The sequence below is a fragment of the Homalodisca vitripennis genome, chromosome 5 (genome assembly GCF_021130785.1).
Source record: "Homalodisca vitripennis isolate AUS2020 chromosome 5, UT_GWSS_2.1, whole genome shotgun sequence".
NCBI lineage: Eukaryota > Metazoa > Arthropoda > Insecta > Hemiptera > Cicadellidae > Homalodisca > Homalodisca vitripennis.
In genome coordinates this window covers 21690626-21707351 of record NC_060211.1, presented here as the reverse complement: position 1 = coordinate 21707351, position 16726 = coordinate 21690626, and the positions used below count along the sequence as shown (strand labels likewise).

At 34.0% G+C, this 16726-nt stretch overlaps 1 protein-coding gene across 3 annotated transcripts in view; it reads right to left on the bottom strand.

The window, feature by feature from the left end:
• Positions 1-224: 224 nt before the first annotated feature.
• Positions 225-16726, bottom strand: part of LOC124361835 (glutamine-dependent NAD(+) synthetase) — a 42204-nt gene continuing 25702 nt past the window's right edge. For 2 of the 3 annotated variants that reach the window (XM_046815834.1, XM_046815833.1), the window contains exons 10-16: positions 16393-16561; positions 14859-14994; positions 13627-13841; positions 11759-11981; positions 10393-10569; positions 4675-4830; positions 225-1644 (exon numbers count right to left, since the gene is read on the bottom strand). In XM_046815834.1, the coding sequence (XP_046671790.1) occupies positions 1624-1644; positions 4675-4830; positions 10393-10569; positions 11759-11981; positions 13627-13841; positions 14859-14994; positions 16393-16561 (1097 nt within the window). In that variant the 3' untranslated portion in view covers positions 225-1623. The remainder of the gene's footprint in view (positions 1645-4674; positions 4831-10392; positions 10570-11758; positions 11982-13626; positions 13842-14858; positions 14995-16392; positions 16562-16726) is intronic. The other variant, XM_046815835.1, reaches the window with a different exon arrangement.

The following is a 16726-nucleotide window of genomic DNA, read 5'->3' as shown; positions in this document are numbered from 1 at the left end:
TTCAGTATGCAACATGACTAGGTTATAGTAAAAAATATATTTTTTGTGAATTTTTAAAAAATACTCTGGAAAGTGGCCAAAAAGAGCTTGCCACTGTGGAAGTTTAGCATTGCCACTTCTAGGGTTAATCGACTAAAAATTTATATCATTATACAGAACAGTAAGCATCTTCTTTATAACTGTTTATAGTGAAGTGGGAAAATGTCAAATTATATCCATTCAAGTAACAATGAAGACTTTTATTTTAAATAAAATGTCATGGACATTAATCTAAACTGTACATTATGATATGTTATTAGTTATTAAACAGAACCTGTGTTGTACACAGAATTAATTCATTTAGCCTGAGACTGTATTCATAATTAGGTGTTTTACTTATAAACTATGTCAGTAATCTTAGGATGTCATAGAACATAAGTAAATAAAATTACACCACAGTTGTATAAAATTTTTGGAAACTAACTTATTGCAAATTAAAACTTATATCTATTAGATGTAAATGTTCAATATTTTATCAGATTTCATTTAATCGTTATAAATATGATGTTGCTAATTTAAAAAGGATTTTCTCAAAGAAAATAGTTATTTAAAATTGAGTTTGTTTTACTATTTTTTATTGCATAAACAAATATGAAATTAACTTTTAAAATATAAATGTAGAAAATCCATAAATTTCTCCAACAAAAGCTTACATAAGGAACAACATTTAATACATAAAATGAGTAACTTTTAGATAAAATTTATAATACTTAAATATTTAAAGGAATTTAAAATCTTTAACAACACGAAATAATATTAGGGAAGCATATTAAAACATTAGAGAGTTAAAAAAACATTAGATCTTAAACTGTAACTTCTGTCCACTATAAAAAATAAATAACCTGTTACCAATCAGGTTTTACATATTAAAAAAATAAAATATTGATCTTTATTGTTATCTACATTAGTTTATTTTACATGTTGTTCATAAATATTTTCACTTCAACAGGAAGTATAGTGGTTCAAACTTACATCAATCAAGTGATTTCAATCTTAAAATAATTAAGGAACATATATTTTCAACAACCTATTCTTTGCAGCTGTGCAGTGTAGTAATCTAAACTAAAAAAAATCAGGTTGGAAAGTAATATTAGTGATACCATAATTCAGTTCAGTTTCTACTAGTAATTTACATAGTACTGCATGTGAACTATACTGTAATTCTGTACTAAACTTTACTATTCTGTTCTATACTGTACTATTCTGAAAGTTTTATTGATGTATCTGACAACTAAATAATCAATATCGCACTATCAACTTTATTACACCTAATATTAACTAACTAGTTACTGAAAAACTTAAACTTACAGCAAAATATTAAAATATAAGAAATAAAAATGTTTAAATCATAACTAATATATTTGGCTTTAGTTCATCACTGGAACATGTAGGTATCCAATGTGCTTAAAGTGGTGTGTTTAACTGATTAGTGAAATTTTAATTCAGCGTTTACACAAAATATAAACAAATGGATACTACTAGCTTCAATAATACTTATTGTCTCTTTATTAAACAACTAAACTAAAACGAAAAGATGGGCAAGTCGAAGTTCCGCAGACAATAGTTGTCTCGTTGGCTACACTACTACTCCTGTCTTTCCATTGGCTGCAACAGAATAATTAAAGATTAATCAAGATTTTATAAAGATACAGTAAAAGTATTTTAACCTTTCCAGCGTTATAGACGCGGATCCGCGGAGGGCCACTACAAGCTCAAAACGTTATTGCCATGGATCCGCGTTTTTGCATTCTTTATTTGCTTACTGCTATGTTAGTTAAATATTTTGCTGCTAGATGGTTCTAGTAGTCAAGCGACATACAGACGGGTTGCCCTGCCTCGAATTCTATTACAATGGGAGTGGCAGTGGCTTCTAATTGGCCAAGCACTTTCTAGCGGGCGTGGCCCCGCGCCATTCACAAAGTCATTGACGGGAGCTCCCTTCAAGGCATCTAGTCAGTTAGTTAGTGAGAAGCGTCCGGTACACGCACACGTATTTCGGTTATCTGTTGTGTTCTAATTTTCTGTTGTGTCCTATTCTTTTTAAAGTAAATTAATCATATGATATACAGCAGAGTCCAGTTTATTTAGTGTTTTTTACCATTATTTGTGTGCAATGGCGAATCCAGACGATTCGGAATTTGAAGAATTGGTAATTCTGAGCAATTACTTGGTCAACTCCAAACTTTTTCATATTTTACTACGGTCATAAGGATGTTCTCAGAAAGCAAAAAACGTATAATTCAAGCCCCGCAAGGCCGTCCTACAAGTTGCCGAGCGATAAGAAGGTTCAAAGTCCACGCGATAACAGTGGCTTACGGGAGACACGCGGAATGCCAGTTTTGACAGCCCGCCACCAAATAAACACTCTTTGTCTACTTTTGTATCTTTCTAATTTTATTAGTTAATAATAAAGTATATGTTTATCTGTAAAACTGTGTTTCATTCCCCTACTTACTGAATAAATTATAAAAAAATTAGTGACAACTACACGGCTATTCTACAATATTCTCAAAAGTTAAAAATTAGCCTAGGAAATCCAAAAAGGGCTAAACAAATTTTATTTACCGTTAAATAACTCCATTTTGACATAAAGAAACGAAAATAAATTTAACTTTACACATTGGAAATTTAAAATAATTGTAACTTAATCAAAGATCAGGTCCAATTTTTCATGACGCTTAAAGGGTTAAAATTACTTGTTCTATTCACACCTATGTTGGACTTTTTCTGTTTCCAGAGATTTTAAGGGTAATTAAATCTTTCATGTTGCTGTTACGACTTGAATCTACGTAAAGTTGACACGGTGAGCCCTAAACGTGACAAAATCTGTAAAATGTTGACAGTGGATGATTTATGGTAGATCTGTGAATCTAAACTGAACTTGGTTTAAATGTGAATTATCACTATCACTTTTTCTAGTAGTCCTGAGCATTTTAACATAATAGGCGACAGAAGGCAGAAATCAGCTGTTGAATCATTAACCCTCTCTCCCACAAGCAAAACTTAAATCGACTTGGACTGCTCTACTATCTTCTTTGACAAGTGGTGCACTCTAGCAGCAATATTCTAAACTATTACGGTTGTTCAACTATAAGGAGACCACTTTTGTACTGTTCCTCTCTGTAACAATGCTTTTATTGTTAGTTGGTTCAGTAGTAAACATGGCTGGGCTAATTCGTAAGATTCGCAAGAGTCAGTTCGATATTGAAATTTGCTGGGATTTTTACAATCCAAATGGTGTGCTGGGATTTTTACAATCCAAATGGTGTACTGGTATTTTATGCTTCAATAATTCGGGCAATACAAAAAGAATCTATTGGACCTGGACAAAGTGCTCGATTGTGTTCAACAATCACCTTTGCTTCTTGATGTAACAGCATTCACTTACTCCACCAAAATATATCAGCTAAAACCTGTATAACAAACTCTAAAAAGATATTAGAGTTGTACCTTATCCATCGGAATTCATGATAAAATCTGAAGAACTTCTTTATCAATAAACTCTGGATTGATTAGAAGAACTAAAAAATATTGACTAGAATGACTTAATATTTGTATTTTAACTTACATTTTAACTGGAAATTTTACTTATTAAATATATTGTTATAACATCATTTCCGGATATGTATAATTTTGAATAAACAGTTTGAATAGAATCGAATTAAGTGGCTAGGTAACTAACAAATTTCTCGATAGGGAGTGGGGACTTCCATTCTGTTTAGATTTCTAACACTATAACTTGACATTAGCTCTTTTGATTTTATTTGTAATTCAATGTTCAGAAGTTGGCATGGAATTTATTTAAAAAAATACCATAAGTACAAACAATTTTGATGAGTATTTGGTGTTTTGTTATTAAAAAGTGGGTTCAGTGTATACTTGTAATAGCTTATCTAGCTAAAAGTAACTACAAGAACTAAGAAAAACACAAGGCATAATTGTATCTCATTTGAGAGCATCTTTCTGTTTTAGTTAATTATTATAAAATTTTAATTATGTAGTGTTTTTATACTAAAATTTGTCAAACTAAGAGTTGATTCATTAAAAATTAACATACAGGAGTATAATAATAAAGTTCAATTTTGAGACTATTACTATTGCTTATAAACTATGTTTATGTATAAAAATTTTTAAACAACAAACATAATATCATGAATAATTTTAATATCAGTACGAATTAACTCCTCAATGGCTGAAAAATTGTTATTTTTTGTGCAATGGTTATTTTTGCATAGCCCTGTTTATGAAGCAATATAAACTATTGGTACTGTCAAAAAATAATGCCAAAATTGTTGTCCACAAAGAATAAATTTTAATGATAATGATACGTCAAAAAATTGGAAATACAACATTGATTACTGTTTAAATGAGACGAAACAACTATTTCTAACTGATAGAAAGTGTTATCTTAGACATTTCTTTTCTTGATGTAATAAACTGAGTCATACTAGTAATTCATGTTAGTAAGAAGTATGTAACCTATCCTCGGCTACAGTTGGGTTAATTTTCAAAAATAACGTTTTTTTCTCAAACTAAACTACACTATCTTCCTGAAATAAAATAAAATCCTAATCTTGTTAATACATATCATTTACACATGTTATGATGAATTAAGAGTACTACTTTTTCTAATACCTTCACGAAGCAAAGTACTTGTGCAGGAGAAGGAGGAGGGGGTAGGGGGAGAGAAGAGCAGCACTTACGGTCCATGAGTTTGCTGAGCCGAGCCTTGGCTGGAGTTGTCTTAGGTGTCTTGTCTAACAGATCTGTTGTTGCAGACAACTGCTGGAGCTACAACACAACACAACCACTCAGTCGCCACTTAACCACACAATACCGAAACAGTGCAATCATTTCTCTAAACCAGGGGTTCTCAACCGGTGGGTCGCGACCCCCCTGGGGGGTCGCGGGACGGGTCTGGGGGGGTCGCGAGATAAGTGATAAACGAAAAAAAAACTAAAAAAAACTCAGGCCATATATACCATATGAGCGGCGAATATTAAATGAAGCGACCATGTACTCATTTAGAAACTGAGTTGAGTCCGCTTGTTAAATACAATAAGTATATTTAATCAATTTACAATTAATCAATAGTATTTTAAAATACAACTATAATTAACAAAAAGGAACAAATGGAGGTATAAATGACTCAACATCGCTGCTAAAAATGATGGTGCCTGCCGTGCCGCTTGTATCGTAACGTAGGCCTTATTGTTGTAAGACAAAATTTGTTTATTCTAAAAAAGGCACACTACACAAAATACATTGCAAAAAATACATTTTTTAAAAGTCCAGCAGAATGACTTAATGAGAAACTTGAGCTTGCTTTGTATTAACTAGCTGTAGAATGTCTGGGTTGATTTTTGTCAAACAGAAAATAATATCATTTTCCAGTGCCAAACGATTTCTTGATTTGGTTTTTAAATTCACCATTGTGGAAAATCCTTTTTCACAATTGTAAGAAGTAGAAAAAGGTGTAAAAATCTTCAATGCTACTTTTGTCAATTCTGGGTGTTCCTTCTTTATACTTAGCCAAAACTTGTCGGGACAAACATCGTCAAAAGTTAGTTTCAATGACTGATCACTTGATATATCTATCAGTTCATCGTGGAGGCCAGCAATTCAATTCAGCTTTTTGAACACCTTTTTCGGAAAATGGTTTTGTTATCCACACAGATCCACTTGTATCTTTAACAGGAATATAATCATTCAACTGCTTTATCAAGGCTTCAAGTTGTGATGATATGAGTAATGAGAGAGATGATGTGTCAATGGATGTCTCACCAATACTTGAGACATACTCCTTGAATTCTTGAGTAAGTTAGAAATTTTCAAAGTCTTCATCTTTTATTCTTGTATTCCAAAGAGTAAGTTTTCTTACAAATGCATTTACTCGGTCTTGAGCATACAAAATAGTTGTTTCTGGTCTTTGTGGGGATGAGTTAAAAATGTTGAGATGAGAAAAAATATCAGCTAAGTAAGCAAGCTTTATTAACCATTTTTCATCGCTGAAAAAATGGGAAAGTTCATGTTTACTGTCCATTAAAAAAGCAACATTTCTGATCTCAATGAAAACAGCCTACTCAACACGTTACCCCGGGACAGCCATCTCACTTCGGTGTGGAATAGCAAATGTTTGTGCAGGGCTCCTACCTCTTCACACAAGTTTTCAAGTAATTTACTCTGCAATGGTCGACTCTTGACGTAGTTAACAACTTTGATAGCCTCAGCCAAAACTTGACGCAAGTCATCCGGCATTCCTTTAGCTGCCAAAGCTTGTCTATGTAAAAAACAATGCACCCAGTTTGCATTTGGCATTAACGTTTTCAACCTGGCAATCAATCCGCTGTTTTTACCCGAAAGGGCTCTTGCACCATCACTACAAATTGAAACACATTTGTTCCAATCAATTTCAAATGGTTCAGTTGCCTCATTGAACACTTTAAAAAGACTTTCACCTGTGGCATGGTCTGGCAAAGATTTGCAAAATAATACATTTTCCTTAATAGAGTGACCGCAATCATACCTAATAAAACACAAAAACTGAGCACAGTTAGCAATGTCAGTTGATTCGTCGCATTGAATCGAAAAAAACGTGCGTTCTTTTATTTGCATCTTTAGCTGGTTCTGAACATCTTTCACCATGTCTGATATTCGTCGTGACACAGTGTCATTTGATAGTGGGATTTTTTTAGCTTGTCAGCTTCTTGAGGATTAATCATATTTGAAACCATATCGATTGCGGCAGGATTAATTAATTCCTCAGCATTGGTATGTGGCTTCCCCACTTTAGCAATCTTTAGCGCTACCTCGTACGAAGCTTTGAGGGCATTTTTGCTAACATCAGTATGACTTTTAATATTTACCTGTTGACTGCGAAGGGACAGCAGTTTTCTCTGGAAAAACTCGACTGGTTTGTTTTTCAGCGCAGAATGCTTAGGTTCAAGATGACGCTTCATTTTTGAAGGTTTCATGCTTTCAACTGATATAACTTCACTACAAATAACACACTGAGGTTTGTTTTCAAGTTCAGTAAAACCAAACTGTAGATATGCATTATCATACTTTCGGCATTTTGGTTTTGAGACTTCGGAACTACTTTTGCTACATGAAGCTTCTCTTTTTAAAAACTTATCCATTATCAATACTAAAACTTGAGTGTTCAATTTGAAGATCAAAGTACGCACTATTTCTCAAGACGTCAGGCAGTCGACTGGCACACTGGCACAGTGGCTTGTCGGAGGACGAATTGCGATGGCTGCGCGCGCAGCTCCATGTCAGGCTGTCTCCGCGGCTTTAAATACACCACGCGTCAGTTCTGTAAATACACTGCGCACAGTCTTTGCCTGCTTTGATATTGAAGAATTGAAAACGATTAAAATTACTTTCGTTACATTTATTACCGGATCATTTATTAATTATTACGAAATTAGTGCTCACTAACGTTTTTATATAGTTTTGAATAGTGTTTTTTATGTTTTTTAAAACTAATTATTGCTGTCTTTTTGCATACAAAGCCTTACTTTACGATGTTACAAGAAGGGGGTCGCCAAAATTCTCAACCTAAAAAGGGGGTCGCAGCGTTGAAAAGGTTGAGAACCACTGCTCTAAACTATTAAAACTAAACTGTCACCAAAACTTTTATCCCAATAACATAAATGTTACGAATGAGCCAATTTAAACCCAATATTTTTGTAAATATTTGTGATCATGATTTCAAGATTAAATCTCCAACTGATGACTGATGGCACAGACGTTCATCAATACTGCTTGTGAAATGATAAAGACGGCCAGCCAATTTTCTGCTGTTATTACACAAAAACCGTTTAAGTTGTAAAGACATAACTTGCACCAGTCGAATCCTCTACTCATAAATACCAATTCTTTTGATATGGTTTTATATTTGTAATATCACTTGTTGTCAGCTGATATCGATCCAAATGCCACACAGCATACAGCTGACGGACTATACAGCTGGTGACGCGCTGCACGGCCTTGATGTCTTTGTTGCTACTGTTGCTAGGTTATTATGTAGGCTAGTTGTTTATAATTGATTGTTATATTATAAAATAGGCAATGCTCGTTGTTCAAATTATATACGTGAACAATTGGATGATGAAAAATATCAGTTCTGATGATGAAAGTGACATATCGGCAAATAAACTACATCATATTTCTTTGTCAGATTTGTTTTGGGTAGTCTGGATGGTTATAAACCGCTGGAATGTGAGTTGGGTTATGAAAATTGATAGTGACAGTGAAAACAATTCATCATTACATTACCTAATATTCCACTTACCCAAAAAATTCATCAAACACTAATATGGATAAGCAATGCCAAATAAGTTGTGCATACTTTACATTTTTATCAAAAAGCTTTTTTCGTGTTGTAAATAAGTGTATATATGTTATAATCTTTCTTTCACTACAAAACTGTGTATATTTTGTACATTTACAGTATCCTACTATCTCAAGTCATGTGAAAGTTACATGGAGTGAAACTTAGAAAACAAAAAATTTGCAATACACATTTTCAATATATACAAATAAAAAAAACAATACTCTAGAAAGTGCATATTTGTATTACTTTAAATTTTCTCTGGTTTCTAACAAAAAAAAAAAAAATATTTATAGCACACTTATTACTTAACTTTTAGCACATATTTTTAAAAAATACCTGAAAAATATACTGCCCAAAGACAAAAACCAGTGTATCATTCTGGAAGGTGCTTATTATCAGTCGAAGGGTTAACTAATAGTAATAAGAAGAATTAATAGTCTATTGAAACAATTACTATTCAAGGTGTAAACAATGGAGAATGCCACTTTTAGATTTCATTAACAAACTTGGCTTAATAAACATGGGCAACGTTTATAAATTTATAACTACGTTTATAGCAGAAGTAAATGGCGTATTTTGAAAAAAGTATGATCAACTGGGATACATAACTGAATTGAGTCTGAAGATTCATCCTTCTATAACTCTCCTAATGGAATCTGGTGAGAAAACATTGTGTACAAAGTGTGAATAACATGTGCCTCACTGTCATGTTAATTTTGTATATGATACTGAACCAATATATATTGAGAGTACAACAATCTTCTTCCGTACCTGTTCACTGATGCACCGGAACTGCCAGTTCCAGGAAACATTGTATATAAGTATGAATAACATGTGCCTCACTGTCATGTTAATTTTGTATATGATACTGAACCAATATATATTGAGAGTACAACAATCTTCTTCCGTACCTGTTCACTGATGCACCGGAACTGCCAGTTCCAGGAAACATTGTATATAAGTTAAGTATGAATAACATGTGCCTCACTGTCATGTTAATTTTGTATATGATACTGAACCAATATATATTGAGAGTACAACAATCTTCTTCCGTACCTGTTCACTGATGCACCGGAACTGCCAGTTCCAGGAAACATTGTATATAAGTATGAATAACATGTGCCTCACTGTCATGTTAATTTTGTATATGATACTGAACCAATATATATTGAGAGTACAACGATCTTCTTCCGTACCTGTTCACTGATGCACCGGAACTGCCAGTTCCAGGAAACATTGTACATAAGTATGAATAACATGTACCTGTCATGTTAATTTTGTGTATGATACTGAACATCAATATATTGAGAGTACAAGGATCTTCTTCCGTACCTGTTTACTGATGCACCGGAACTGCCAGTTCCAGGACACATTGTACATAAGTATGAATAACATGTACCTGTCATGTTAATTTTGTATATGATACTGAACCAATATATATTGAGAGTACAACGATCTTCTTCCGTACCTGTTCACTGATGCACCGGAACTGCCAGTTCCAGGAAACATTGTACATAAGTATGAATAACATGTACCTGTCATGTTAATTTTGTATATGATACTGAACCAATATATATTGAGAGTACAACAATCTTCTTCCGTACCTGTTCACTGATGCACCGGAACTGCCAGTTCCAGGAAACATTGTATATAAGTATGAATAACATGTACCTGTCATGTTAATTTTGTGTATGATACTGAACATCAATATATTGAGAGTACAAGGATCTTCTTCCATACCTGTTCACTGATGCACCGGAACTGCCAGTTCCAGGAAACATTGTACATAAGTATGAATAACATGTACCTGTCATGTTAATTTTGTATATGATACTGAACCAATATATATTGAGAGTACAACAATCTTCTTCCGTACCTGTTCACTGATGCACCGGAACTGCCAGTTCCAGGAAACATTGTATATAAGTATGAATAACATGTACCTGTCATGTTAATTTTGTGTATGATACTGAACATTAATATATTGAGAGTACAAGGATCTTCTTCCATACCTGTTCACTGATGCACCGGAACTGCCAGTTCCAGGACACATTGTATAGCAAGGGCCTGTGATCATGCCGGTTGTCATCTGGACTGTAGTCTTCTGTATGGATGGATGGAGTCAGCACAGTCATCTTGTGCCTGTTGATTGCATAGCACCGGAAGAAGTGTTTCACCTTCTCTGCTACCTTTATAACACATTCCCATATTAGAATAGTAAAGTTGTTGTTTGAAAATGTTATTAATTACCAACAAGACAAATAAGGCAGTACAAAAAAATAAAACAACTGAATTTACGTAACGTTGTTTACCATATATTCAGCTACTGAAAATATTATTTCAGACTTATTTATAGTGACGCCTCAGAAACTTGATCCTTCATAGTAGTAATTTCAGAAATATTGTTATCACCAAAAACATATTGTAATACAAAAATAAAATGCCTTTCCAACACAACAAACACATTGTGGTTATAACCATGTCAGCGAGATAAATTATTTGAATTTTTAACTTGAAAGTATATACGAATTGTAAACTAAACCTTATAAAAACAAATCTTTCATAGCAACTAACCTCAATAAACCGAAATGACATGGCACAGCTAAAACACGCTTAAAAATATGGTCACAAATCATTAACTGCATAAATTTTAAGTAGGTTTGCTCTTATTCTCGGAACTACAAATGTCACTGTCTCAATGTTATCAAGATCACAAATTTTCACTAATCCCATATATACTATTAATAAAGTTACACTGTACTTCAAAATCATTATAGTAGCTATCCCTTATAATATTATTTAAATACAAAAATATTTTCACTTTTACATAATCAAGTGTGAGAGTAGAAAAGGTTGACGGAAAGGAAATTTGACGGATATTTGAAATTCTAATCAACAGAGGTCCGCTGCATCATTAATTACTTTAAAATCCAATCTACAGAGATGCACTGCGCTATGAATTATTTGATAATGTAATCATTTTTATATTAATGATCACTAAAAGGTTATTCAAAACACGTATATACATAACCTACTGATCAACTGTTGTACGTACAAAATATTTTGCTTGCTATTAATACAAATATTACCTATATTTACGTATGTGCAGCATCGCAAATCTGCTGAGTTTAATCGCAGACAACAGCTGAGCGTCATTAAGCAAATTAATGATCAAGAAAACGTGAATTTGCTGTACTTTGTCTATGAAAACCCGCAGATATCTACCTTAATCAACAAATGATTAGTTTGTGTATACAATTTTTCTGTATCTATCTTCATGCATCACCACAAGTCTGTTAACAGTCGTTTAAACAGAACTGAAGCAGGAAATTAAACAAGTTTTATGCTCTAACTTGCAATAACATATTACAAGGTCACCTCGGCAGGAGTGCACTGATCACCCCACGTGGAGACCAGTTTACAGAACATAGAGTAGGGACCACACCGGTGTATCTTGCGTAGGCGGCCGTAAGTACTCAGCTCCGCGTACGTCATGCCCATGTCCTGCTCATCTGTCTGTGTGATGCGACCATCTGTCAGTGGTTCTAGTTCAGCTGTCGGGGCTGCAGCCATGATATCCTCCAGCACTGGCAGATTGAACCTGGACAGAGATTATCACTGATATCAACACATTTACATTCCCATAAGTAAAAAGCTTAGGATGTCTGACACTTCTTGTCATCGTTATATTTTACAAAAAAGTGTTAAACTTTCACTATATGTTACCAATACTAAAAAAATTAATTAACTACGAAACCTAAACATATTTTATCAATCAAATAAACCTGAACCAATAAAATTCTTACACACACCATGACATTGAGGTCAAGGGCAAAAACATAAGGATGGAGGTGTCTGCCGTTTACCTCTCACCCTCCTGACCATCGCCTTCTTGTTCTCTTTGTTTCAGATGACATGCCGCGATATCACAGGAAATGCCAACATTAAGTTCCCGGTCATTGTTTCACCTTCGTTAGTTCAGGTGTGACATGTTTGTGCTCTCGGCTCCTGTGCAGTGCCATAGCTTGGTTTCATTCTCTCCAGGTCTTCACGCAGTTCACCAGGTACTACTCAATTATTTTAACTTTAAGTGACACTCCGTTGCTACATTTTTGATTTTTTAATGTGTTAAGGTCTTTTTACACCTTTTACACCAATCCTTGAAACTTAGTATCATACTTTTGTAAAATATAACGATGGCAAATGTCCAAAACCCTATTATCCTTTTAAACCTTCCATTGTCAATAACAAACTTTAAACAAATAATAAACAGCTTAGTTCATGAAGTCATGAGGGGCCTGAAAATCGTAAGAAAGCGGAAGTGAAAGGAATGTCTGATGTCAGGACAGTTCCATTTAACCAACCCATAATGATTTGACAGTGGGAGACAAGGAAGAAAATCCTACGAAAGAGTGATGGTTAAAGAGAAAAAGTAAATTACATATTAGGCGAGGAGGGAGACACAAGTTACATGTCAGAGCCCAAATGCTAGTCACATGTAAGCGTTGCTGGTTGCATTTCGAAAAGCGAAGAAGAGGGTGTCGTTTGTCGTATGTTGGTGAAAGTTACAAGTCGAAAATAGTATATTGGTTACGAGAATCACGGGCTCGTTGTGGGTGAGACACAGGGAAACCATTAATACAAGATTTTAACTCTGTACAGCGGTTATAGATATCGGTAATAACTTATTTGTACTTGATTCCAATCAAACCAAAAATATTATGTACCAGCAGTAGTGCAAAAAATATATGTAAAAAATAGTTATCTAAGTGTTTTGTTATTAATTTTAATCATATGTTTGTATAGTCCCTAATGTCCAATAAAACGATTTAACAAAAATAACCCAAAATACATTTTGAAAGGTACTGTCTCATTTAGACCCACTGTTGAGTCACTGTCAGTGTTTCTGGTGTAAATCCTGTATGTTAATGTGAGTAAAATAAAATTATTTACTTTAACTTCCTTGAAATGCCATTTCATATATATTTCACTTTATTTTTCTAAAAATAAAATAAAAAAACCATGTAAATTTGTAAATAAAATTTCAACTGCCCTTTTTTTGCAAAAACTATTAATAGATAATTCCTACATTTTAGAACTGAACAGATTTAATTATGATGTAACAAGATAATTTGAAGTTATAAAAGGAAGGGGATCAGGAATTAATAAGTGTGAAAATAAAAATAACTAGGGTGTTAACTTAGGGTGTTAACACTATAAAGCAACAATAAAAAAAATGGACTCACTTATCTTTGGCGTAAACTAGAAACTTCTTAAGATCAGTCTTGGAAATGCCACCAATCGGGTTGACGTCAGCGGAGGAACAGTCATATTTGGTCATGTAGCCTCGCAACGCTTCATCCACATTGGCTGAGCCGAGCACCAAGAGCCCTCCTGAACGGCTCTTGGCCCATAACATCAGCTGGGCGAACAGGTACGACAGCACCATGCGTAATCTCGCCTGCAAAAAATTCATAATTGATGGGTTTGTAAAATTGTTGAAAATTTATTGAGTACTTACTATCAAGCCTTTACTATTCTATCAATTATTTATCCCTACATTTAATTAGATTTCAAAGAGAATTATGCACGTTGTATTCATATAAAGGCCTATTCTTCTGTAATAGAACTTAACATTACTGTTAAGAGTTTCCGTCCACACCAAGTGCGCCCAGTGTATGGTAAGGGTGCCAGTTAAGAGTTTGGAATAATGAATTTCAAACAATGCATTCTAAATGGTAATACAGTAAAATTTGGAGTATTGGATTCCAAAACAAGGTCACTCTGTATGATAAAACTGTACAGTTTGGAAAATTCAATTCCAAAACAAGGGCTCTCTGTATGATCAAATTGTACAATTAGAGGTGTTTGATTCCTAAACAAAAACACTTTAAGTTGTATTACAGCAAAGTTTGGCATATTCAATTCCAATTCAGGATGGCAGTGCATTACACTTTTAACTACATTCACTTTAAACTTTTAAGTACTTTGAAATCCCATTATAATGTTTTCCTGATTGACCCATATTGACGTTACAAGTGGAAAAGTTTCAGAGCAAACTTAGGTTTTTCATGATTTCCCCCCCCCCTCCAAAATTACTGTTTTAAGCATTTTAAATATGATCTATTGGTTGGATCTCACTTATGTCAGACTGCCCACATTGCAACCATTGTGTCTAGTGTGCCAAACAAAAATAACCGTAAACAGGGATTTGCAAAGAAAAAAATTAATGGGCAGAAAGCAGAAAACCTTAAGGTACTTTTTGCACAAAAAGGCAAATCTTTTACAGACATGTAAGTTGGAAAACTTTATGCATGAAATGTCATAACGGAGTTTTACTAAATTCATTTCCAAAAGAAGTGCGATCTTCATGAACATACAATATGGTTTGGAGTACCTAATTCCAAAACCCAATTTAATCACAACAACAATCCAAAACCGAACAACAAAAACAATAAAATAAATTTGAAAACGACACCTGTATGTTCTGCATGGCCAAGGACTCCCGAGCCGAACCTCCATGGACTGCAAACTGAGGCTTCATTCCTGTCACCAGGGAGAAGATGGACAGACAGGCAGACACTGCTCCGTCTATACTGATGTCTGTGTGGTAACTGCAACATAAATCTTATAAACAATATGAGACAGTATGAAACACTCACTATCAAGGAAAAAATAATGTGCTGATGGACTTACAAATCTTCTAATCCATAAATAATCTCATTAGTAAACACACAAAGAAAATGTAATGACAATAAAATACAAATCATTCATTGTTCTTTGGAGGCAAGTTGTATGTTGAAGTCATTCAAAATTAAAAGCCAATGACATTTTTAGAATAGTTAATAATGTTAATTAGGACAGTTATCAGACATTTTCAAAGAGACTGAAGAGGCAAGTCTTAATTCAAAATCAATGTACTGTTATTTCAATTAGGAAACTCAACAGACATTTTCAAAGAGACTAAAGAGACATATCTTGATTCAATAACATTATAGCTGTTGCTTCAATTTATATAAGTTCTCCGAAGTATTTATATAAATTTTTAGTATTCTGCTATTCTATAAATTGTAGTTACAGGAAAATACTGTAAAGTAATCAGTGAAAAATTATTAATAACAAACGAAGTAGCTTAATTTAATTTCTCATTTCTACCTATAGTAGCAGGTAAATAGCCAAGTGAAAGAACAAGCTCTTATATCCTATTTCTTTGTTCTACTATTTCCACTCTGTGCAGTGTCACTGACAAGTGGATAGGACAAGAGGATAATTGATTGCATAATACTGTTATTTTATTGATTTATTTTTATTGTTAGCCCTTCACACGTCACTAAAAAATCCACTAACTTTCCTATAACACGAAAACAAGTAAAAGGATTTTTTTTTTCAGTTCAAAGCTAATTTTTATTACAGCTTAACTTCTAAAAGGTAAAAGCAAAAAAGTATAAAACAGGGCATTTTCTTAAAATTAGCCTATTTATTGATAGAAATTTAAAAAGTAGGTACTGTTTATTTAAAATAAATTTCAATTTCATTGTAACTATATAGTAGGACGCACACTCCTAACAACTGAGAAAGCAGTACTATACGCCATGGATATGTTTGATTATGGCTCTGTAGACGACGCAGAACTGACGAGCAGGCGGTCGGAGTTAGACAAAGGGTGCTTCCATCCTTCTGCCGCTGATTGAAGGTCGTTTATAAATACTTCCTTGGCACCCGCGATAAGCACTGAGCGTACACCGGGCATTTCGAAGGTCTTTTGTGAAGTAAAAAACTCTGCAAGAGATATAATATCGGACATAACTGTATTTGGCGTTTTGGTCAAAGTCTGCCATTCTAAAATATCTGTCTACAGTGTGGGAAGGGTTAAATAAGTAATGTGTATATAAACAATATCCACAAAATATAAACAGCATAAGACATTATCCAACTCATATATTACATGTAGTTTTACACAGTTTACCAGCCTAGTTAGAAGGGACAAGGTAGTGGGTTTCATACAGATATACCTGCCAATCTGCGCAGCCAGAGTCTTGGCACGTTGTCTGGTCTCCACAGAGGAGTTCTGGGTGCCCATGTAGCAGGTGAAGAGCAGACGGCCACACAGCTCCTGCGGCTGTCTGGGCACATACTCTGCGTCACACACCATCTTGCGGACATCTGCCAGCACCTGCGTGTCTGGACATGTACACATTTCTCTCAGTGACAATACTCAACAGCAGAACCAGGGAGATAAAGGCAGTCTACCTAATATTAAAAAGAAAATATGCAAACAAATACAGTTGTGGTTGTCTCAGTATTCTTTGAATCTAAGGAATTCAATGAAACATGTCCAGTTCCTAA